The 23,360-nt window shown below is 39.8% G+C and overlaps 1 protein-coding gene across 2 annotated transcripts in view; it reads left to right on the top strand.

Moving 5' to 3' along the window:
- The window catches only part of LOC144631718 (uncharacterized), a 140,779-nt gene that overhangs the window by 10,106 nt on the left and 107,313 nt on the right, over positions 1-23,360 (top strand). Inside the window, exons 8-25 of one of the 2 annotated variants that reach the window (XM_078490237.1) lie at positions 562-802; positions 1,240-1,531; positions 1,933-2,025; positions 2,396-2,468; positions 3,307-3,399; positions 3,846-3,884; positions 4,518-4,607; positions 5,333-5,449; positions 7,295-7,486; positions 8,981-9,124; positions 9,448-9,567; positions 11,121-11,200; positions 11,374-11,509; positions 12,262-12,384; positions 13,449-13,550; positions 13,904-13,914; positions 15,527-15,659; positions 16,041-16,734. In XM_078490237.1, the coding sequence (XP_078346363.1) occupies positions 562-802; positions 1,240-1,531; positions 1,933-2,025; positions 2,396-2,468; positions 3,307-3,399; positions 3,846-3,884; positions 4,518-4,607; positions 5,333-5,449; positions 7,295-7,486; positions 8,981-9,124; positions 9,448-9,567; positions 11,121-11,200; positions 11,374-11,509; positions 12,262-12,384; positions 13,449-13,550; positions 13,904-13,914; positions 15,527-15,659; positions 16,041-16,088 (2,127 nt within the window). In that variant the 3' untranslated portion in view covers positions 16,089-16,734. The remainder of the gene's footprint in view (positions 1-561; positions 803-1,239; positions 1,532-1,932; positions 2,026-2,395; positions 2,469-3,306; positions 3,400-3,845; positions 3,885-4,517; positions 4,608-5,332; positions 5,450-7,294; positions 7,487-8,980; positions 9,125-9,447; positions 9,568-11,120; positions 11,201-11,373; positions 11,510-12,261; positions 12,385-13,448; positions 13,551-13,903; positions 13,915-15,526; positions 15,660-16,040; positions 16,735-23,360) is intronic. The other variant, XM_078490238.1, reaches the window with a different exon arrangement.

Here is a 23,360-nt window from a genome sequence, read left to right on the forward strand (position 1 = left end):
CATCTTTTAGAGGTGTCCATTAAGAGATAGTTTACTGTATGTGGAATGGAGATTCACCTGCAAACCCAGAGAATGCTTACTCAATACAATCTACTCATGCCATATGTTGTTTTCATGAAATCAACCATGTTGATGCAGTTCAGTGGAAAACAAACCTGCACTGTTAACCAACGTTTGTAAACAGATTGACACACTTTCAGAAAACACTGACTAGTGGAGGGTACAAGAGGCGGGTGTCCAAGAGAATAGAGGCAGGAGGGGTAGGGAGGTGAGACAAAAGAGGAGAGAAAGTGAGATTCCTAAGGAAGCAGGAAGCAGGAGAAATTGAGAAACAAACATAACGTAGTATTTTGCTACAGAAATAGTACCAAATGGCGTGATCCACTAAGGAAGGGGCAGGAATGGTGAGTAAAAGGTACAGGAAGCAGGAGCTTCAGACTCCCCTGTCACTCCTTACCCAAGATAGGAGGGGGCCGGCCCCCCCTGACTAGCAGATTGCTGATAATGTAATTGTTGAAACCAAGTAAAGATATATTTCTTTCTTTGTCTTCTACACTTGAGGTTGTCTCCAGGACCGTAAGAGGCAATGCTGGTTTCTCTGATGTGAAAACCCTGACAGTGCGATGTTGGGACTTCCGCACAATCCGGTTAATCTTCATGAACAAGCCGCAATATTTGCACAGCTTCTATATGCCTCCTGATCCTGTGAGCATGCAGTCCAGTCCAGATTCCATCCTTGCATCTTTACCCAGCAAAGAATCTAGCTTGCAATCAATAGGTTCTGAGGGGGAGGGGAGTGAAGGTGAGATTGTCAGCAGTTTGTCTACTTTGGGGAGGGGAGTGAACATCAGTCAGGTACATGTATCCACCAATTTGTCTACTTTGAGGAGGAGGGTAGGCTGTGAATGTGATGTGCACCAGGGGAGAGGGGACATGGTAATCAGAGTTGGTCGTTTACTTAAAGAGAACTTAAATTTTAAAATAAAAAGGGGGGTCACCATATTAGTACCAAGGAATCACCCTAAACCTGAAAATGACAGTTACTGTATTTGTTGTAACATGACATTTAAGGCAAAATTGAAGAACACAAAATGTTATTGGTTTCTACAACCTAAACTTTCTTTAAAATAATTTGATATGTACTCAATGGTTTCCTCCTCTTCTGAAATTTTTTTGCATACCTTTGTCTGTATAACAATACTTGTGTCAGCAGTTAAAAAGTTAATGCACTTCTGTCAGGTAAACAGCCTTCAAGCCAACCCCAGGCAACAGACCTTCCGCCCTCCAATGACTCCACAGATAACATCACACGCCCCAGCAGTTGCAGCAGTTTCCAGATTCTGTCACGCAGTAGCAGTAGTAGCAGTGTCGCAGGTGTGAGCTCACATGGGTCTGATGGGCCCCAGTTAGTTCCTCAGGGTACTTCAGGGGTGTTGGGGGCAGGATTATTGGCGGCGGCATTCAGTGGAGGAGTACAAATTATAAGCAATGCCGCAGAGAGACTAAAGAATGAGTTCATACCAGCATCTACGTGAGTATCAGATTAAGTGAACATTATGTTAATTATTTTGCATGAACTGTACTGAGTATTTGTCACTCAATGTGTGCTTCAAAACTTTCCTTTCAAGGGCGAAATGCACACGATTGTGTCCTATCAGTGAAATGAGAGAAACAATCATATTCAAGACTTCCCAGGGTCTTTATGTTGTGTTCTTGGGTAAAGAACTACTTTTAGAGAATTACTTTACCCAAGGGAGTAACTATCAGAGTTTTCTCCTCGTAGGAGTCTAAATGGCTACCTCCGAAAGGACTAGCATCTCACAAAGAGGGTTAAGCAATGCTCTACATCAATCGAAAATCAAGTTAGAATTAAAATTAGCCAAACTTTCTTCTTGTATTAAATTTAAAAGTCTCTTTTTCTTCTCATTTCAGATTCTTGAATTTGTACATCAGTGTGTTTTATCAGAGATTGGAGTTCCTGGCTATGAATGCTGTCGACAATCCGCCATCTCTATACTTTGTAAAGTAAGTGAACATTTAGACAGAGATTGTACATTCCAACGGAGAATTACGTATTGCAATGTATTCTATGGTTTGTATTCGATTTGCAGAAATGGACTCACCTTGACTATGTGGCCTTCTGTGACATATTGAGCCTTCAGCTATGACAGGGCATGTGTCACACATAAGAACCTAGTATATGACCTCGCTCGCTACGAGTCTCCCATAGCTCAGTGGTTAGAGCGTCCAACAGGTATCTGAAGGTCATGGGTTTGACTCCCGTTGGGGGCTCAGAAAATCTTTTTTTCTGAGTATTTGACTTGAGATCGCTTCTTCATTTAGTTTCTTTCATGTTCGTTAACTTGAAATATTTCTTCTTCTTTTTTTCGTTCAGGGCACTGCCAAGAGACACTGAACTAAGCGGATGGAATGTGTATGATTTTCATGAAGAGTTTGCGAGACAGCAGGTGCGTTAGTGTCAGTGACTTGATTAACATGTATGTACTGGATAGTGATTTATACGAAGGAAAGCATTATCCACCCTTTGAACAACTGGGTCCAGGGCTCAGCTTTTCGAAAGGTGGATAACGCTATCCAGTGGACAAATACTAGTTATGGAACGCTTTCGAGTGGTATACTATGGAATATCCCACAAGTCACTTGTATTTTCTCGGTATACACACGAGCCTTTAGGCGAGTGTGTATGCCAAGAAAATACAAGTGACAATTGGGATATTCCATAGTATACCACGAGAAAGTGTTGTGTAACTATTTTATACCATGCCATAGAAAATACGCTTACTAAATTTCGTCGAGAATACAGTCGCAGCGCACTATGGGAAGGTTGGGTTGAATACCGTCGAATATACAACGGCTTTCCTGTATTCTGATTGGCTGTATTTTCTATGGCATGGTATAAAGCACAGTATCCAATGGATATTACGTGTTGCAAAACAAACTACGCTATTTACAGGATAGTGATTTATCCTGTGGATAGCGTTATTCGTCATTGGAACGACCGGGCCAGGTGTATATTAAATGGGTACTTGAGAACTTTTAATATAGGGAGGCAATTTGCCGAGGGGTAACCCTGTGATGTACTAGCAGCTATCTTGATCGGGATTTCAAGATGTATACTATACAAACGGGAGTTTAGCTACTTGACTTACTGTGCGCGTTGCAGTTTAAGTATCACGCGAAAGATTTTCAATTTTTGGAGTATTCACGAGTGCCTGTTTTCTGTTTGGTGTTTGCAACATGATTTGTCTCTTAAATCATTTTTTATGATCTCTTATCTTGTTCTAGGTCTCAGACAAGTGGCGTGTGAGTGTGATCAACCAGGAATTTCTCCTTTGTAGTTCTTACCCTCCGCTTTTTTATGTTCCTGCTGAAATACAGGTAAGCTTTTGAGGGTAGTTTAGTTTCTAAATAATGCAATAAAACGTTGCTACAAGTGGGAATTCGTACGTGTTGTTTTGAACCGAATCAGCAAACGTGAAACTAAAGTAAGAACATGAAGGAATTTCCATTCACAGTAATTTGTAAATCAAAAGTACTCTTAGACTATTAGAGGTTCAGTGCAGCAAAGCTAATAATTGCAGAGGCCAGTGTAATAAATCAATCAGGAAAACACATTAAAGTGTTTTAAAAGCATGTAAAAAAGTTTCATCTGATTGGCTCAAACAAGAATGAGATCAGCTGAGATCATTTCAAGGGTCATTCAAACCGGTCTATTCCAGACCGGCAAACAGTAAACACCCTAGGTGCCCAGTCAAAGAATATCATTTTAGCCTTATCGGATGGTTAGGGTGCCGTAATTGTTTATTGCCTTGTGTTGTCTACAGGACTCTACGTTAAGAGAGTGTGCATCATTTAGAAGCAAGGTAAGTTTGTCCATTTGTCCCTTACCAATGATAATCCACTACTTTTCAGTGTTCATTCAATGCTTAGCAGTGTTAACTCACTGCTTACCAACGATGCCTCACAGCTTACCGATGATGATTCAGTACTTAGCAATGTTTACCAATGATGCCTCACAGCCGTCAGCAGTGACTCATTGCTTACTAGTGTTTATTCAATACTTACCAATGCTCACCAATATGCCTCACAGCTTACCAATTGTTATTCATTGCTTACCGATGATAATTTAATACTTACCAATTGATGGTTACCAATGATGCCCACAGCTTATCAATGGGGACTCGTTTGCTGATCAATGGTGTTGCATTGCTTACCAATGTTGATTCAATGCTGCTTACCAATGTTGATTTATTGCTTGCCAATGTTGATCCACTGCTTTCCAATGTTAATTTAGTGCTTACAAATATCAATCCAGTGTTCACCAGTGCTGACCAATGGTGCCTCACAGCTTACCAATGGTGACGCATGCTTGCCAATGTTGTTACAGTGCCGCTTACCAATGTGGATTCAATGCTTACCAATGGTGGCTCAATGCTTTCTGATTTCCTCCCAAACTTACGATGACCCATTACTCACCAATATTCATGTCCTTCCAGGGTCGTCTTCCAGTCTTGTGCTGGTACAATGTTAAGAAAGGAAACTTTATCATGCGTTGTGCACAGCCAAAGACTGGTCCCGCTTTTAAGGTAATCAACTAACTAAAAATAAAACTTTAATCTTCTGAATTGAGGAGTTTTCCGCTTACCACAGTTTAAAATCTGTAAACGCTGATCGCCTATACACAATCCTTGGTAGTTCGATACAAAAGTTTTTACTTATAGCAAATTGGCTGTTTGATAGTGAATTTGTTTAATTGCTGCATTTACGTAGTACTAAGCAGTTTTGGTAAACAAAGAATTAACACGGTAGTAAAGCGACCGACCGACCGACCGACCGACCGACCGACCGACCGACCGACCGACCGACAGACAGGACAGACAGACAGACAGACAGACAGACAGACAGTACTTTAAATCATTCAGTAAAAAAATTTTGAGTTTCGACTGTTATGTTTGGCTTTCAGTAAAAGGAAAACGTGAAGTTTTTCTATTACAGGCCGGCCTCGGCCGGCCTCTAATAGTCTTGTTGTCTTTTTGTCTTATTTTAAAAGTATCCCTTTCTGTTTACAGTGAGCATGTTCAATCTTTATACCAGGCTACATAGCGCAATGAAAACCCTTATTAAATTGCTGTAAGTAGCTTAGAAAAGTAGTACATTAGATAACAAAAATACCCAGAGTACATCCAAAAACAAAACAAACATTTAACAGGACTGTTCTCATTGGAAGTACACGTATTCGATTTTGAACTGTCGCAATTACCTTGTTAACTAATTTTGCTTTTTTGAGTTAGTGTTATTTGTTCCTTTTCAGAACTCAACTGATGATGAGTTTGTCATTAACACTGCGAGGAAATGTAATAACTACACAGACAAGCTCGTTATTTTTGATGCAAGATCAATGTTTGCTGCGGGAGGAAATATGCTGAAGGTGCGTGTGGCACAATTGAAAACAAAACATGCTCTTTCTTTAAATGAGAAGTTCACTCCAGCCTCCAACGTGCGCTATAACCCTACGAAATCTTTCCCAAAACTCAACAACTGAACGCCGCCATCTTGGAGCTGGTAGTGTATGCGTGACGTCAAAGAGCTCAGCCTGAATACTCGAAACTCCTTGTTTCTTCGTAGTGGCTTTTGTTTGTCAAAATGGCTGTTTGTGCAGCTCCATTTTGTTCAAACAGAGCTCCAAGAAATACAAAAAACAAGGAGTTTCGACTATTAAAATTATCCCGCCAAACTTCAGGCTGAGCTCTTTGACGTCACGCATACATTAACAGCTCCAAGATGGCGGCGTTCAGTTGTCGAGTAGGGGAAAGATTTCGTAGGGTTTTAGCGAACGGTGGAGGCTAAAATTTTGGTGAATAACATATCTTTGTGTAAACTTTTTATTGGCGTAAAGAAAATAAATGGCCTTTCTAGTGTGAACTTCTCCTTTAAAATAGTCTTCTTTGTTCCCCCTTTCTTATTAAATATAAATGTCAATTCTTACTGTGAACACTGTGAGACTTAACAGCAGATGCTAAGTCTTACTGAATCTTTCAATATAGTGTGAATGCGCTCATTGTTTAAAACGTTAAAATGAAAATGTTTGATCTCAAAAATTTTGTTCCAAATCTCGGTACACACCAAACAAATTTGTCCCTCGCCGACCCAGAAAGACACGGACTGTATGTTATTGCACACTATCAGAAACCCATAAGGTTTCTGACACTATAGAAATTACATGTAAATTTGTGCCGTTTTATTTGACAACAAAATAGTTAGTAATATTTTTGGTATGAAAAGATATCATATTCATCATGTCACGAGCGTGGGACAAAGAAAAAATCTGAGTCCCGACGAATCGAACCCATGGCCTTTCAAATACCGGGCCGGTACTCTATTTACTGAGGTACGGAGACTCATGGCCCCGGGGGGGGGGGGGGGGGTACTTGGGTCAATCTTTGTTGGGTGTGTGCCGCTGGCCTCTCAGAACCCCTACCCCATTATACTATAGTCATATTCTATGGCCAATTATAGACCCCATCTTAGTCACTTTTGGGTAAATGTAATTTTCACGACCCCAACTTAGTCACTTTCTGGGAGCCGTTTGTCAAATATTAAACAACAGCAAAAAAATGCGGTAACACTTTTTTCGGCGAATCTTTCCGTTTTTAAATCACAACTTGCAAAATTTTCTTACTCTCAAAATCCCGGAAAAGTGTGACCCCATTCTAGTCACCCTATAAAAAATGCTTGAAAAGGCGACCCCATTATAGTCAGTCCAGTCGTGAAAATGCGACCCCATCCAGCGGCACATCCCTTTTAGCCCATTTATAGGAAGTGCCCAAGGCCATATACTGGGTCATATGTGTTCTTCGTGCTGCATACTGCTAAGATCAGCAATGTCGATAGCGTACTGTATGGGGATTAGGGACGGACCATTATGTTTTTTGGAGTGGGGGGATGAAAAATATTGAAAAAAAATTGTTTGCAGGGCTTGAAAAGACAAAATAAATTGTTTGCAAACACAATATGTATAACAAAAAATAGTAAGAATTTCGAAAAAAAAGTTTGCAGAGGTGCATAAACTAAAAAAAAAGTTTGCAGAGGAAAATTTTTCATCCCCCCCCCCCCCCCCCCCCCCCTCTCCAAGAAAATAATGGTCCGTCCCTTAACAAAGAAAAATGGTAAATTTTACGCTCGGTAGTGAAAGAAGAAAGATGGAATGTTCATCATGTCAAGGGCGTGGGACAAAGAAAACAAATGATTTTGTCGTATGTTTTTCTCGTCACAGGGCAAAGGAACGGAAGACACGGTGAACCGTTACCAAGGCTGTCAGCTGTTATTTCTTGATATTCCTAATATTCACGCTGTACGGGACAGTTTGTACAGACTGCAGGGCGTCTGTGAATCTTCAGCACAAAAGAAATGGCTCTCGCACCTGGAGTCGACTCAGTGGCTTGCGTATATCACGTCAATCCTAAAGGTACAACCTCATGTTACAGCCGATTTCAGTGCAATGTGTAGACCTGGGTTTTTTCAAAGTTTCATTCTCCTGTCGATCATTCGCCCATTGAGTTGATGTCATTGATTTCTACCCCAATTTGGCGTCCACCTCCCCTCCCTTCCTCTCCCGTTCTAGTAATCACCCCCCCCCCCCTCACTTCCGTTTTGCGGTAGGAACTGATTAAGCCGGTAGTTATGTCTGTGTCATCTTGTTGTGTTTTTTTTGGCAAGACACATTACGCTCACAGTTCCTCTCTGTAACCGGGGGAAGGGGGGAGGGGAAACAAGCATCCTGTTCAGCGGGGTCGGGGGGGGGGGGATACTCCTAGTCGCTTCGTGCAACAGAAAGCGCGGGATTGGGCCCAAAAAGACTTAGTTGTGTTGCTTGCCTTTGTGATTAAACTAGCCTGCGTGGCCGGCGTTCAAAGGGGAAGGAGGAGGGGAGTTCGAGCGCAATGTGCGAGGAGAGAGCGCGAAGCGTGATCGGAGAAGGGGAAAGGGGAACGCCTGCCCTGACGCTATTGTTTTTTTTTTTCATACCGCCCCTAAAGTACTTGTCATCTGCTTGCCCTCTGTTTTACGTCTGGCTGTCAAAATTATCCAATCTGATTGGTGCCGATTTTCGCGGGGAATAAAACCCTTCACCATTTGAATTGCCTATCTAATTCTTTTCTTCTCGTCTTCTTGTCAGAAATATGGCAAAACAAAATCTTTTGATGGTAGATCAGGTCAGATATATCTTCCTTGAACCCTTCAATTACGGATTTGTTACGAAAGTTGCCGTTCTGAGACTGAGAGAACATTTATTTCAATCAACCAGCGTTTCCGGTGTTGGAGTTTATGGTGTCGGATTGCAACCGGCCGTGACCCAAACAACTTTATAATTCACAGCGTGTATCGCTTACCGGCTGCTATAACTTAATATAATTTTTTCGCAAATTCAGTAGTTTGATACTAAATCCTACAACGGCCGATTTCTTTTAAAGAATCAACCGCTTCGCAGAGAAATTGCTCATAACATTCGCCATTGGATTCCTCTGCATTGAATGAAAGTTGAGAACAGACCACAGCCATCAAAAAAATCGATTGAATGACATACATCTGACTGATCAGAACAATCAATTTTCACACTCTATAAATTCTGACCAATCACGATTTTTGCGTTCAGAATCTAGACGTAAAAAACGACAGAAACAATAGCGTCAGGGCAGGCGTTCCCCTTCCCCCCTTCCCCGATCGCGCTTCGCGCTCGAACTCCCCTTCTCCTTCCCCTTTGAACGCCGGCCACGCAGGCTATGATTAAACTTGATATATTGTTTTTTCTTCGATTGTAACCTCTTGTGTGTTGTTGTTTTCATTAATAAAGTTGTCATCATATCATCATCATCATCATTATACGGGCATCATTATCGTGACAATTCCTTAATCAAGACGTCTTCTTATTGTTGTTATTTTTGGTGTTTGTCGGTACCAGGGTGCTGTGACTATTGCTCGGTTTGTTGATAAAGGTGCCGCTGCCCTGGTGCACTGCAGTGACGGCTGGGATCGAACGTCACAACTGACGTCACTGGCTCAACTCCTACTGGACCCATTTTATAGAACGATAACAGGATTTCAGGTAAATAACACTTGGCGTACCATGGTGTTCTACAGATAAAAGCAGAATTAACAGATTACACTAGGTTAACAGGCAGATAACACTGATGTCAGGTTGATAATGCTGATATCAGGTTAAACAGGTAGATAACAATGATATTAGGTACGTAAAGGTAAATAAATCCGATATCAGTATTACATATACTAATTATAGTGAACACTACGATTATAAAGGTGGACAATACTGAGTGTGTGCTTAGCACTGTCATACTACTATCAGAATCGTTTTAAAAATATTTAGTTTATTTAAAAATACATTTAGCTTGTTTTTATGGCTTGTTAAAGGTTCTCATAGAAAAGGAGTGGATATCATTTGGACATCGGTTCCGTGACAGACTGGGCCATCTATCATGTCCTAGTCAGCGGTCTCCCGTGTTTTTACAGTTCTTGGACTGTGTGTGGCAGGTCAGTTGGTAAAACAAATTGTTTTGTTTTTGAGTGTTCGAGAACTTGTTCCCGTGGCACTTTTGCTCCTTATTGGTTCTTATTACTCGTACAACTTACTTAATCAATCGAAGCGAAAGCATTGCCGTATTGGGCCAATCAGGAACAAAACGAAACCACACGTAACCGGTTGCATGTTTTCCCACGCTTGACGCTGGTTGCATGATTTTCCCGCGCTTGGCACCGGTTGCACGTTTTCCCGCGCTTCAGGTCAGATTGGTTTAGTGCGTTATTCGCGTTTGATTGCCCAGAAATGAAAAAAAAAATTGTTTAAGTTTTAAATTTTAAAATTTCACCAATAGCGGCCAGGACATAACTAGTGATTCTGTATGGCGTAACTCTGTGTAGTAATTAATACATATTCTTGTTTTCTCATACTAGATCTTTTAAAAGAAAATGGCAAATTGTTTACTTATCCGGAATTTGTCCGAAGATACGAGCTTAAATGCAATTTTCTAACCTATATGCAAGTTGTCTCAGCAATACCAAAACATTTAGTCAAAAAGGCAAGGGAAAAACCTCTAGACAAGAGCACCTTTCTAGCCGTAGATGCTTTTCAACTCTCGCCCAATACTGTAATAGACCTACTCAAAATGAAAAACAAAGATTATTACTGGCTCCTAATTAACAAAGACAATCAAGAGATAAAAGCTGAAGTGAAATGGTCTCGAGACTTACATTCGGAAGAATTTAGACTAGATGATCTCTTCAGCCGTGTTAAAAATGTTTGCAAAGAAAACAAAATGAGAGAATTTTATTTCAAACTTATTCATAGAATAGTGGTGACCAAAAAAGAGCTTTTTTTCTTCAGTATAGAAGACGACATGTTTTGTTTATTTTGTCAAGAACCTGACTCAATAAGTCACACTTTCTTAAATTGCCGCTGGTCAATTCAGTTCTATTCGGAGGTTATCAAGTGGTTTAACAAAGAAAATGACACCTCCTCGCCAAGCCCCTTAGAAATTCTGTTCGGGAAAAAATCAAGCAATTGCTCTCAAGGCTCGTTTAAATTGTTAAGGAAATTTAATTATACGCTCCTGTCCGCCAAATACTATCTATATACACAAAAACTACTCAAAAAAGAAATAAACACGAAAGAGTATATTAGGAAACTCACTTTCAAATATCAAATTGAAAAGCCATTTTGAACAGTTATCGACGCTGTTCTCCAGCCCTCCCCACTACTCTTACTGTTAGTCATAAGAGGAATACTGTGTGGATAACACTCCCTTTTTGTCTTTCTTTAGTGTTCATGTATGTATTCTTATTTTAGTGACGTAGGTGATACTTTAACTGGCTATCTCTTAGAACGTAGTAATGTATTAAGTAATTCTACTGTAAATAGTGTCACTGTATTGTATTTTAACAACCGTGTTGTCTTGTAATTTAAGAAGTATTGTTAATGTATCTATAGGTTTTCTTTTCTTTGTTTTGTCTTTGTGTGTACTGAAATGAAAAAAAATATATATATATTCTTGTTTAACTCTTCTCATTTAAGTTTTGTCGCCTTGCAGATTGTCCAACAGTTCCCTAGCGCTTTTGAATTTACTCCAGTGTATTTAGTTAGAATAGCAGAACAAGTTAATTCGCAATGGTGAGTCGTTGTATTTCTAGCTTATTCCTTTTTTCTATCTCTTCTTCCGCGACTTATGCGAACGTTATTCGTCATCATGACGTCAATCGACCTCATACTGTTGCTTAGCAACCTTTGACGAATACTTGAGGTTTATTTGACTGTATGCTGAACAACGTGTCCGTCTGTTGCAGGTTTGGAAACTTTTTGTGTAACAACGTAAATGAGAGACGAAAGCTTTCGGTTCCAACTTTGACCGCATCGCTGTGGGCTCACTTAAAAGCAGAGGAAGAAAGTTTCCGAAATGCAACCTACAGAAAGTACACCGAGGTAGGAAGGTAGCTTTAGCATTCAAGCTTACTGATACAAACAAAAGCAGCTCTTTTGTTTTTTCAGATGAAAAATTCAGCCTTTGCGACTTTTTAATTGACTGTGTGTACAGGGCAGATAAATTTGTTGTTACCCCTTCCTCCTTCTTGGGCATTCTTATTCTATGGGGAGGGGATAATATAACAGCGAGAAAGTTAAACGAATGAATGTGGTGTCGAAAGACAGCCAAAGTTGTCACGCAACGTCCCGCATGTTGCGTGACAGACCAAATAATATCAAGTTGACTAGACGTCGGATTAAACGTCGGCAAAAAAATAAATAAATAGATAAATAAATAAGTGAATAAATAAATAAATAAATAAATAAATAAATAAATAAATAAATAAACAAATAAAATTAACTGGCAGCAACTTCTTTTAGAAGAGAATGAACACGGGCAAAACGTTTTTGTGTATTGGTCTTGGATCTTGCTGTGCCAGAAATGGACTTTTAAATTCCAGTTCGTTGTATGTTGTTTTAATTCTGTAGGTGACAGCTAGACTTGCTCCAAGTCGCTCGTTTGATTTCCAGGGGACCGCTGGATACTAAAACGGGGGGTGCGCGCGGGCATGAAAAACAAAAATGGCGGACGAGCCTTTCCTCGATTATGTGTCCGCGCAGTCACTCGCGTGCGGAACGAGCGACCTGGAGCAAGTCTAGGAGACAGCGTAATAGAATCTTTACTCAACTGTTTGTGTCACCTGTCTTTTCAGACATTATTTCCTGTGTCCAACCCAAGAAGGCTTCAGTTGTGGGTCGATTACTTCTTAAGATTCGACGAGACCGCTTGGTCAACTCAAGACCCGGCCATTCAGGATGACGAGGGCGACACAGAGGTAATTCTAGGGTTGAAGTGGGATAGCATGTGCTGAGAGAGTCCTAAAGGAGGGGGGGGGGGGGGTCTAAATCCATTTTTCCCAGTCCTTATTTTGCCCAAATCCCATTTCCCAGCCTATTGTTTGCCAAATTTCGCCCAAATCTCAGCCCCAGTCACAATTCTGTGGTTGTGATTCCTTTTTTCTAGTAACCCAAATCCCATTTTCAAAGTTAAAATTTGTCCAAATCTCAGTTCCATTTTACCGCTTCAGGCCCCTCGGCTGAAGTAGCGATGTAAACATGAATAAGGAGGCCTCTCTCTAACCAGTGGACTTATTTTCCATAATGGTAAGGTTAAGTCTGCGTTCGAGCCGAGTGGCCCATCAGGCCGGAACTTATCCCTGTTTCCATAGCATGAAACGACCAGGAGTATTTTTACTTTCCCCTGGATGGGATGCTAGTCCATCACAGGGTTACCCCCAGCATTAAATTCGCCGCTACCCATTTATACACCTGGGTGGACAGAGGCACCATATAGGCCCCGTAAAGGGGGGGGGGGGATAAAAATACTGCTACATGCTTTGTGCCTGGGAAACCACGATTAGCTCTGACGGTATGGGACGCTTGGTCCGATGCAGACTTAACCATGAGGTCGTTGTATTTCGTCTTGCCGAGCAACTAATCTGGCAAAACTGACCGTAGGCTCGATCGATTCTAATTCGTCCTCTAACTGCTATAGAGTAGTTTTCAATTGAGTGTCGTAAAACCAAAACCAAAGTATTCACTCTGGCCAAATACAAAGGTCACAGAAAAGCCAGTGAACCAATGAAAACTCGAAGCAAATACATGTAGCAGGCATGAAGCGCGAGGAAACGTGTTTGCTTTTACTTCTGATTGGCTGAGAAAGTGGACGAGTTTTTTAGCCAATCACTAAGCGTAGCAATGCAAAAACAAAGCAAACGAGAATTACTTTCGACACAAGTGAAAACCGCTCTATACAGGACATTGGCAAGCTCTTTAATTTGTTTTTTTGCAAAATTACGTCAACCGAGTTAATTCTTGTTGTGGTATTTGTTGTTTTCAGCCGGTGGTTACCAAGCCGCTGGATTCGGTTATTTGGGTCCCGGATGAAAGAGCGCGGGAATGCGCTGACTGTAAACAGAGATTCACGCAATTCAGAAGAAAGGTATATTGAGATCGACATACAAATCCTCTTTACTCATCTCCATACATTCTTCATAATAGCGGTTATAAGAATTGGGTTTTTATCCAGTAACTCACTGCTGCATCTCTTTCCAACATGGATTCCGCTGAAAGTTCGAGCAATGAGTACAAAAATTAAGTACCAAAAATCTACTAATAGCACGGCAACATTTTACATAATATTTGAAACATCTCTCTAAAATTCATTTGTCTTAGTGACCCCATGATAAAACTCTAAAGCGATAACCATAAAGCGATTGCCATAACTCTGGTCAAAATTCCTCTAATAACAGTATTTTTTTTTTTCATGTTTTCTGGCTGATTTCCGCTGGGCAGCATCACTGCAGGTTAGTGAAAGCTTTTTATTTACGCACATTGCTGTTATTCGCTTGATGAGGTCACGTATGTCATGAAGATTCTCGATGATCACGTGACATCACTCGGAGCGCTCTTGCTTGATTCTAATTGGACAGTCAGAATCGGAAAATCTTCGGGGATTAGGAATTTTTTTTTTTTTTTTTAAAAAATTATTGTTATTATTATTATTAATTGCTTAAACACAACATACAGTAAAAGAAAAAAATACAAATTACAAAATTACAAGAATTATTAAACACGCACAGTTCTTCCTACTTACACTACACTTACAATCAAACTAACAATACTAACAAGAAAAGAAGAAAAAAAAAACAATACTAATCGCTTACACCATTTTCGCACTTAACAATATAATACTTACTAATTCAATACTTAGAATTCTATTGCTTAAATTGATGCATACTTCAACTAATTATTCTAATTACTTCAACTAATTGCGCGAAAAATGGGAACTGGCCTCACAGATAACTTGATTGATTAAATTGATATCAGTGAATTGTTTATTGATTAGTTAAGGTGTTCAAAAGTTTTTCCCGTTAGGAAATGGTCTCCCCGTGAATTTCGTCTTCAAACTATAGCAACCGTTATAGCTAATTAATATACAATGTTCGTTCACTGTCAAATATCCACGCACACAATTGGTTAAAATAGATCACGTGATTTTTCTTTACCTGTCGTCAGCAAACTCCGACAGTGCATTATTGACAATAACGCACAAAAATCGCGCATAATTGAAAATGTATTCAGCTTCAAGGCTCGCAGAAGTGGAAAAAATAGATATTCCTCCAATTATTAACGATCCAATACCAAACAAAATCGAAGCGGATAACAACCTGAGGCGCTTACATTTTCAAAGGTAAACTGCAGCTCAAAAAATACATTTTTGTGCGATTGACTTGCTTGATGCTCGATTATTGTGAAAGCCATCGACTTGCTTTCAACAAGCTTCTCGCTGACTGTATATATGAACGACCTCAGATGATGAACAATTTTATGAACCATTTTGAAAGTTCTCGTTCATTGTGCGGCCAGCGCGTGCGTGTATTTGTAAACAAAACACTCACAACAGTCTCTAACCCATAAATAGTCCTAAACTAAATGCAAAGCTGTGCCTGGTTCCAAAAAGTTAAAGTAGCAATGTTAACGTATCTACACCTAGTTAACGTAGCCGTAATGAGCTTATTTAGCGCTTTTTTGGATTGCGGTAAAACGAAAACCAAAGTAATCACTGTGGTCAATCACAAAGGACACAGACAATCCAGTGAATCAAGCAAAACGGCAAACGCATGCAGCCTGCACGAAGCGCGGGAAAACGTGTGCGAGCGAGTCACGATAGGTTTTGGTTTTACTGCTGATTGGTCGAGAAAGTGGCGCGAGTTTTTTTTTAACCAATCAGTAAGCGTAGTAATGCAAAACCAAAACAAACGCTAATTACTTTCGACACTCAAGTGAAAATCGCTAAGGCAAACGCAAGTTACTTTTGTCAATCTTAACTAAAAGCCGCTTGTAGTGATCGATGGGTGCTGTCTTTGATCTAGAGATCTACATAATGTGCATTATTAATTTTGTTTACATTTTCAGGGCGTGCGGTCAAGTTTTCTGCAGTGAATGTTCAAAACAGAGAATCCCTCTTCCTCAGTTTGGCTACATGAACCCTGAGAGAGTGTGTGAAAACTGCTTCCAACACCAAAAGAGCCGACAAGTCGACGAAGAGGTCGGTTATTACTGAGTTATGTTACCTCCCGGGTGTGTCGAAAACACAGACCCCGAAATTCAAACCTCAGATTTGAAAAACTCAGACGCTCCCTTGTCTTGGAAACTCAGATCGACATTTTTAGCGTAAAAACGTAGCGGCTCGCCCTACAATTTACACCCCTTAAAGACACGAATATCATCACCGCCCCTTTCACATGGGATTTCCCCCCCCCCCCCCCCCCCATCCGCCCACTAGGGGGCATAAGAAAATACCGGTGCCCGGCTTGACTTGAACTTGCGATCAGGCGCTCTTTAGGCGCCACTTTTATAAAAAAAAAGGAAACAACCCATGTATATATTTAGTTTTAAAAGTGGTTTAATTTTATTTTTGTTTCTTTAGGATGAAGATGAATTTGAAGTGATTACAGTGCCGAGTTTTCCAATGTAGTGTTTATACATGGTGCGGACAATTTGGCTGAAGTAAACGCTCGTGGAGAAAATCCCTTTATGTAAAGAAATATTTTTCACGCTTGGACTAGTGGACAGATAAGGCAACGGAGGAAAATTGTGAATCGAAAATATTAACATGCAGCTTGGATTTCGCGGGTAACAATTGCTCTCCAGTGTGGGGACGGGCAGTTTTTGCACTGCCTTCTAAGAATATTCTTTACGGAACAATGGGTGCACCATTCACGAATTATATACACCCGAAAAAATTTGTGCTTAAGTTTTACCATAGCAATGGAAATTTTCCAGAAGAGATCAAGTTGCTTGATTATGCTGCAGATATTCGATGTTTTTACCGAAATAAAATCAACAAATATTTTTAATAATGATGTCAAAAGGCATCTGGAAAAACTCATAACCCAAAATGAATGACTTAAGATTTTGCCAGTTTTTTTTTTCATATATAAATCCGTGAAAGACATGCTATCAGATAGTGGAATAATCACTCTACCGTTGTGTTCTATTTCGTAAATTTAATTTATTTATAAATATGCGATTGTTAACTTGTTTAGAATTGTAAAATTTTTCACAAATTTATTACGAGAGAAAACGTAAAATATGTATATAAGCGTTGCAAATATTAAACCGTATAAAAACTAGCAATGGTATATTGCATTCCTCTTTTTTGTAAGGTTGGTTGGCGAATACTTCCAAAATATGCCAGGGGGAATGAAAAAAACCTCATTATAACTCGGCGTATAAGGCAATAAGACAACAACTTATTCAACGAGCACAGTGATTAATTTTTATTGCTCGTGGACGTAAAGACCATTTTCTGATACACTGTATTTTGTCAGTTATTCGACATGGTGTCTTTGATCCACTTAAGAACAGTTCGCACATCGGCCTGACCATCGTAGTAGCCTTCCTGACCACAGCTTGGACGCCCCCAGCTGTGAACGCCCTCTAAATACCATGTGCCGTCTCTTTCATGTACCACTGGTCCGCCCGAGTCCCCGCGACAAGTGCCGTGTCCTTTTGTGTTAGTTTTAGTTATGAACATTGTTTCATGTACCTGAAAGGATAGAAGTGGTAAAGAAATTAAAGAAGAAGTGGTGACATCAATCTTCAAAGCTTGATCGATTAAACAAAAAAAATTAAACTTTAAATCCCACAAAAAAAGTTGCGTTGATTTCTTTTCGTTCCATTTGGGTACGCTCCAGTGACATATCATGCGAGATATAGTTCATATACCCATGGCAAGGCCAAAACTCTAGTGAAATCAGGTCAGCAGACGGCTTCGGTTTGGCTTATTAGGTTTCCGTTATGGAGGAAATTAAATTAAATGGCGCAAAAAGATGGGGCAGACACCTTGTGCGTAAAAAGACTGTTATCCAACTGCAGCTTACATTTTTAACTTAAAAAGCAATGTTAGTGTTTGCATAAATAGGATTGTGAGGTTTTGTTGGAATTCAAATAATTGTCATGTTGCGCAGTAGTCATTTGAGTCACACAGATGAAAATAGGGTAATACATTTTCTTCGTGGATTTGCTCAATTGAATTTAATAAATTTTTTCGGATTTCCATTTGCTGTCTCAACAAAGGTTGCGTAATATCGTAGCGTGACATCCGAAAAATGACATACGATACACGCGAGCAAGCTTAAGGTTACCCTCCCACGGAGCCGTTATTAGGGGCGATCGTGTTTCACTCCTCCCCAGGGGAGTGAAACACGATCATCCCTAAAGAACGACCGCGTGGGAGCCTACAATCCCCGTCAATACCCTTGGGAAGGTCGTCAAGTTTTCGCTCCCCTCCCCCCTCATTCAATGTTGAAGTCTACCTACAGACCTCAATCACAGCATATTGTCTATCATAATGTTCAGAAATACTTCAACATTGATATGGGGGAGAGGGGGGGGGGGGGGGCAAACATCTTGTGTAGACTACATTTATGTCGAAGTTTTTGAAATTGCGGTGTATATGTGCAACCTTCCCAAGAGGTTATGTCTGGGATTGTAGCTTAAGGACAAACAATGTCTTTCTCACAGCGGCCCAGTATATTAAAAGAATTTAGAAATTTCTGTCTACTAGATCTAATAGATCTCATCTAATATAATAAGTCTCCTTCGTTTATACATTGTAGTGATCCTATCTAACTGCACAGGAGTATTTTGCTTTTCTACGCAGCAATTTCTTGTTAAGTTAAACTTGATTTCAGTCCACTTTACATGCGTTCGATCACGCCCAACAGACAAAATGATCTCGTCCATCGCTTCATGACATAAAGCGATTACGTCATCACCGTGACTTACGTCATCGCTTAAAAAATGCCACATCATTTAAGATGTGAAAACAGTAATCACAAATTGGATATTAACAGTCAAACGTATAGACTATTTAGAGGCATCTACCCAGTAATATAAACTAATGATGTAATGTATATGAAATGATTCATATATTAATTGCGGATGTATATGAGAGTGATAAATGATCGTCGCAGTGAATTTCCAATGTATATGTATATGTACAAATTGAAATTCACTGCGACGATCATTTATCACTCTCATATACATCCGCAGTTCATATATGAATCATTTCATATACATTACATCATTTCACTCCTCTCACGGGAAAATATGAACTCACAATTGACCTCGCTCAGTTGGTAGAGCATCGCATCGGCATCGCGGAGGTCACGGGTTCGAATCCCGTTGAAGCCCTGAATTTTTTTTTTTCAGGCTTCTTTATTCCAATTGCTTCAATTGGAAATTCACTGCGACGATCATTTATCACTCTAATATAAACTAAGAACGATCGACTACATCCTAGTCAACCGAAAAACAAGGATAGTAATGTTTCAGAACGGTCTTGCCATTTTTTGTAGGGGGAGGGGAGCTAGGGGACTCTATACATACCGTATGTGGGCTCAGTTTTGGATCCTCGACGATAACCTCCAGTTCCTTCAAATGTTCTGACATCTTACCATCGTGGGTAGTAAGACCCCACCCAGTCTCCCAACACACGGTTCCAACCGGAAGCTTTTCACTGGATTCGGGTAAGCAGACGGGTTGCACGTGGTCGTTCATAATAGCAGGCTCTGGCAGTTTTAACAAAGCAAAGTCGTAAGCTAGTCCAGTTTTTTCCGTATTGTACAAAGGGTGTTTGATGAATTTGCTGGCACGAAATATCTGCTCCGTTCCACTGTTGGTTTTAATATCGAGATCACCAAGTCTGTATGAAAAAATGAATAAAAAGCAGTTTTGATCTAAATAGTTGATCTAAAAATAAACGAAGTGGGTGTTATACAGTAAAAACCCGCGTGTAAGAACCTAGGCATTTAAGAACCTTCTGGCAGAAATTTGCTTTTATAATACCCCAAAATATAAGAACCTGTTTAGCCAAACAAATTCCTACAGGTTCTTATATTAGGGTTTAAACTATTTAATTTATATATATTTTTTACCAAAAACCAGATTAAGGTGATGTTACTGGGGTATATACAGTATGTTGTTGGACTTTTGTAACATGGGTACATTAATAAATATTTATAATGAAGAACAGACCAGATTTTATACTATTTTCTGATAATCAACAACAATGTCTACTCTGTAGAAATTAAGAACCTGATTAAGAACCTACTTAGCCTAAACTGTCAATAAGTACTCCATAATACAAGAACCTGTTTTGCCAAACTCTAAAAAAATTGGTTCTTACACGCGGGTTTTTACTGTATATACACACGAAGGAACATTTTCAGGGACGAAAAGTAAAGGCCCCAAATGTCTCGAGAAACTATCTGCATTGTCGATTCATTCAAGTATTTTAAGGGTCGATGAAGAAAAAGGATGCAGTATCCATTCCGTGGGTATGCGAAGGAGTACCATTTTCCATGCAAGGTAGGCATAAATAGATGGGCAACTTTTGAGCAACTTTTAGCGTTTTGAGCAACTTTTTAAAGTACCAGCAACCTAGGGCAACTTTTGCCTTCCTTGGCAACTTTTGAGCAACAAATAGATATAAAACCGATCCAAACCATAAAAGGTCGTTTCATTTTGAAGGATTTTTATCTTTTTTATCTATTTTTTATTTTTATTTTTTATTTTTTTGTTTTGTTTTTATCTATCATTGAAGTTAAGAGTTAAGTTGAGTTTAAAGCATATATTGATTACAACGAAGTATTTATATTTCTCATGTAACAATGGCTTTTTGGCCTCTCTTAATGATTGTAAGAATATTTAATGAAAATGTTTAAATGACAACAAACAAACAAACACGTTGTGAGTATTTATCTAAAACAAAACGACTCTAGAGCGAGCAACTTTTCTAAATTTTTGGTGGCAACTTTTTAATATTTGAGCAACTTTAGAGCAACTTTTGGGTAAATTGTGAAGCAAATTTTCCTGAATTTACTAGCACAATCTATTCATGCCTAATGCAAGGTATACAAAAGGGATACTTTTTCTGTCCGAAATGCTGTCATGAAAGGGGAAGGGTTCGGACCTCTGGATGGAGTCTCCTCTGACAAAATATTTTTGAGTAAACCCCAATCCCCGTGCCCTAGACCCTGTTCACTGTTCAGAATATTTAGCTATATAGCTCTTCAGAATATTTAGCTATATAGCTCTTTGGCATTACAAAGCTTTGCTTTCATGTCCAAATTGAGCACTCTACTAGGATGAGTCATTGCCGCTAGCATTGTGCATGCTCAAACGTTTTTCTAGTTTGAGCACTCTGGTATGGCTTAGATGATACCACAAGTGTGGGATCATTTGGGGTAGCTATACAGCTTAATAGAATCAGCACTGCACTGATGAGGCCCATAAGGCCGAAACAGTACTGTCTGCAGTTAGTTATTTATTTATTTGACACTTCTTTTGTTGTAATAGGCACTTGGCATCAGCATCAAAGCCCAAAAAAGGCGAGCGCCACGCGGTTCTGCCGAAGTTTTTGTAGCCTGTCTGACAAAGTTTTAACGCAATTATCCCAGAAAGTACAGTGGTCGAAATGAAGTTGTATTAAATAAGTATGTTCACAGTTTGCTCAATAACGTTCGCGAGAATTAGAGAAAAAAGGCATTTTTAAACATTCCGGGAGGTATCTTTCAAAAGTTATAAAAACACGATGGCAAAAGCATGTTCATTTTAATTATCTGTTTCAGTAAAAATCACCTTACACAAATCTTCAGAGTTATACGAACATAAAAACAAACGGTAGCTAAAGAATTCTTTACTCACACTATACCGATAATCTCAGCAATTCCTTGATCCTCTACACAATGAGCAGCGGTAATTATCCATTCTGGAGTTAAAAGAGAACCGCTGCAGTATTGAGCTTCAGCATATCCTCTCCAATTCAGTTGCACGTGCCAAGGCCATTCGCCAGGGGAAGCGTGTTGCCCTCCAAGGATTCTTTTGGCCAACTTCACCTGGCCACACGGTCCCTTGTATGGTGCTGTCAAAATGAACAAGCAATCAGGCAATCAGTTAACAAACCACCAAACCTTTTACAACAAGAAGCTCAAAGAGCTTAAAACCGCGCGTGATCACGTAGCCACTCCAGTTCTGCGTGTTTAAAACCTTTGTATAAGTAGGGCAGCAGTGTCTGAACTGATATTGTGATTAATATTTCAATTCATGATGAATCCTTGGACAAGATTAGGGACGGATTGGTATTAGTAATATTTATTTATTTATTTTTTTTTTTTGGGGGGGGGGGGGGTGAGAGGGGGCAACTTCCGAAAAAAAAATCTGCACAGAAAAAAAGAGGCTGAAAGTGGAGCCATGGGGAAAAATTAAAAAAATATATATAAAGTTCTTGCTCACTGGTTTATTACTGGTAATTTTTTCATCCTGCAGCATTTAAATTTTTCAATGCAGTAAATTTCATCACAGCTGCTTTTGTAGATGCCGGTCATGTAATATCCCGCCCGTTGACATTCACTCCAACCCGCATTGTCGAATGAGGTGGAAACATCTTCGTCGTAACAGTCGTCATAATCATCTTCCTCTTGATTTTGTGGTCGGCAACACTGTCCTTCTTCAATGTTATACAGCTTTTGTCCATTTGATTTATAGACGCCGTTCAAGAAATAACCGCCAGGACATAAAGCCCAGACATTATTCCTATAAAGAACAAAAAATAATTGAAAAATTACACGTAAGTGATCAGTACAAAGGATCAATCAGGTTCTTCCCTCAGAAACTCAAAAATTGAAAAATACAACTTACGTCATCTATTAAATTTACAGGAAACAACAAAATAGTAGTTTTTTTAATATAAAAACAAAAAAGGAGTATTAAAAACGCGAAAATATACAAATGCAAGGAGGTGATGAAGATTTAGACGAATTACCAATTTTTCCAAAATGCGTTGAGCGTGACGTAGGTCCTTTAATGTGCCTTATCCTAGACGGTGAGCAGCCTCTCTTAACAAAGAGTATAATTTAGTGTTAAGGGTTTGGGTCTCGATTCTCTATTCTGATATAGAGTCAAGATTAACGATTGTTTGAGGCACCGGTGACGCCTAACCTGGATTTACTGGAGTTCCTTCCCCACACGCGAGGGGGATTAGAAGGTTTATTATTATTTTAACTGCTCACCCGTCTAGCGTACTCCGCCAGTTTGCATTACTACAAACTGCAGGCTGGTTAGCAAAATCTTCTTCCAAGGCTGGGCAGCACCTTCCATACTCGATACGTCCAACTCTTTCATCTCCCCATTTTCGCTCATGTCTCCACAGTCCCTTGAGGTAAGTGTTCTTTTGTGGGCACACAGACCACCCAGTCCTGTCAAGGCTCGCCCCCCAATCAGCTTTGTCGCACTGGCTTATGTCATCAGCTAATGGAAAGACAATCAGGAACAAAACGTTTTCAGTGATGTTTTGTTTGTATGTTTTACTTTTTTGTGTCTTTCTTTGTTTATTCCTTAGTACTAATTTTAATCGTTTTACTATAAAAAAAAAAATGGGGCGGGGATGGGGTGTTGGGAGTTGAAGCACCCTCCAGCCCTCCCCCCTGTGCGTGGGCCGTGTCAGTTGGTAGCTGAAATCAGTTGTAATGTAGACAAATAATCAGACAACGAGCCCTCACGTTCTGCAAGTCGCCAACACCCTCGATCCAACGTTAACAGCGGATTTCCGCGAAGGCCAAACCCGAAAAGCCTGTGGTAGCTGACAAATTTCATTTTTTTCCTTTTTTTATAATATTTTAGACGATGAGTTTTCCCTTGTGAAAGAAAGACCTGTTCCCTTGTAAGACAACAAGTTCAATCG

Source organism: Oculina patagonica, chromosome 12 (genome assembly GCF_052425735.1).
Source record: "Oculina patagonica isolate OP01 chromosome 12, crgOcupat, whole genome shotgun sequence".
Taxonomy (NCBI): domain Eukaryota; kingdom Metazoa; phylum Cnidaria; class Anthozoa; order Scleractinia; family Oculinidae; genus Oculina; species Oculina patagonica.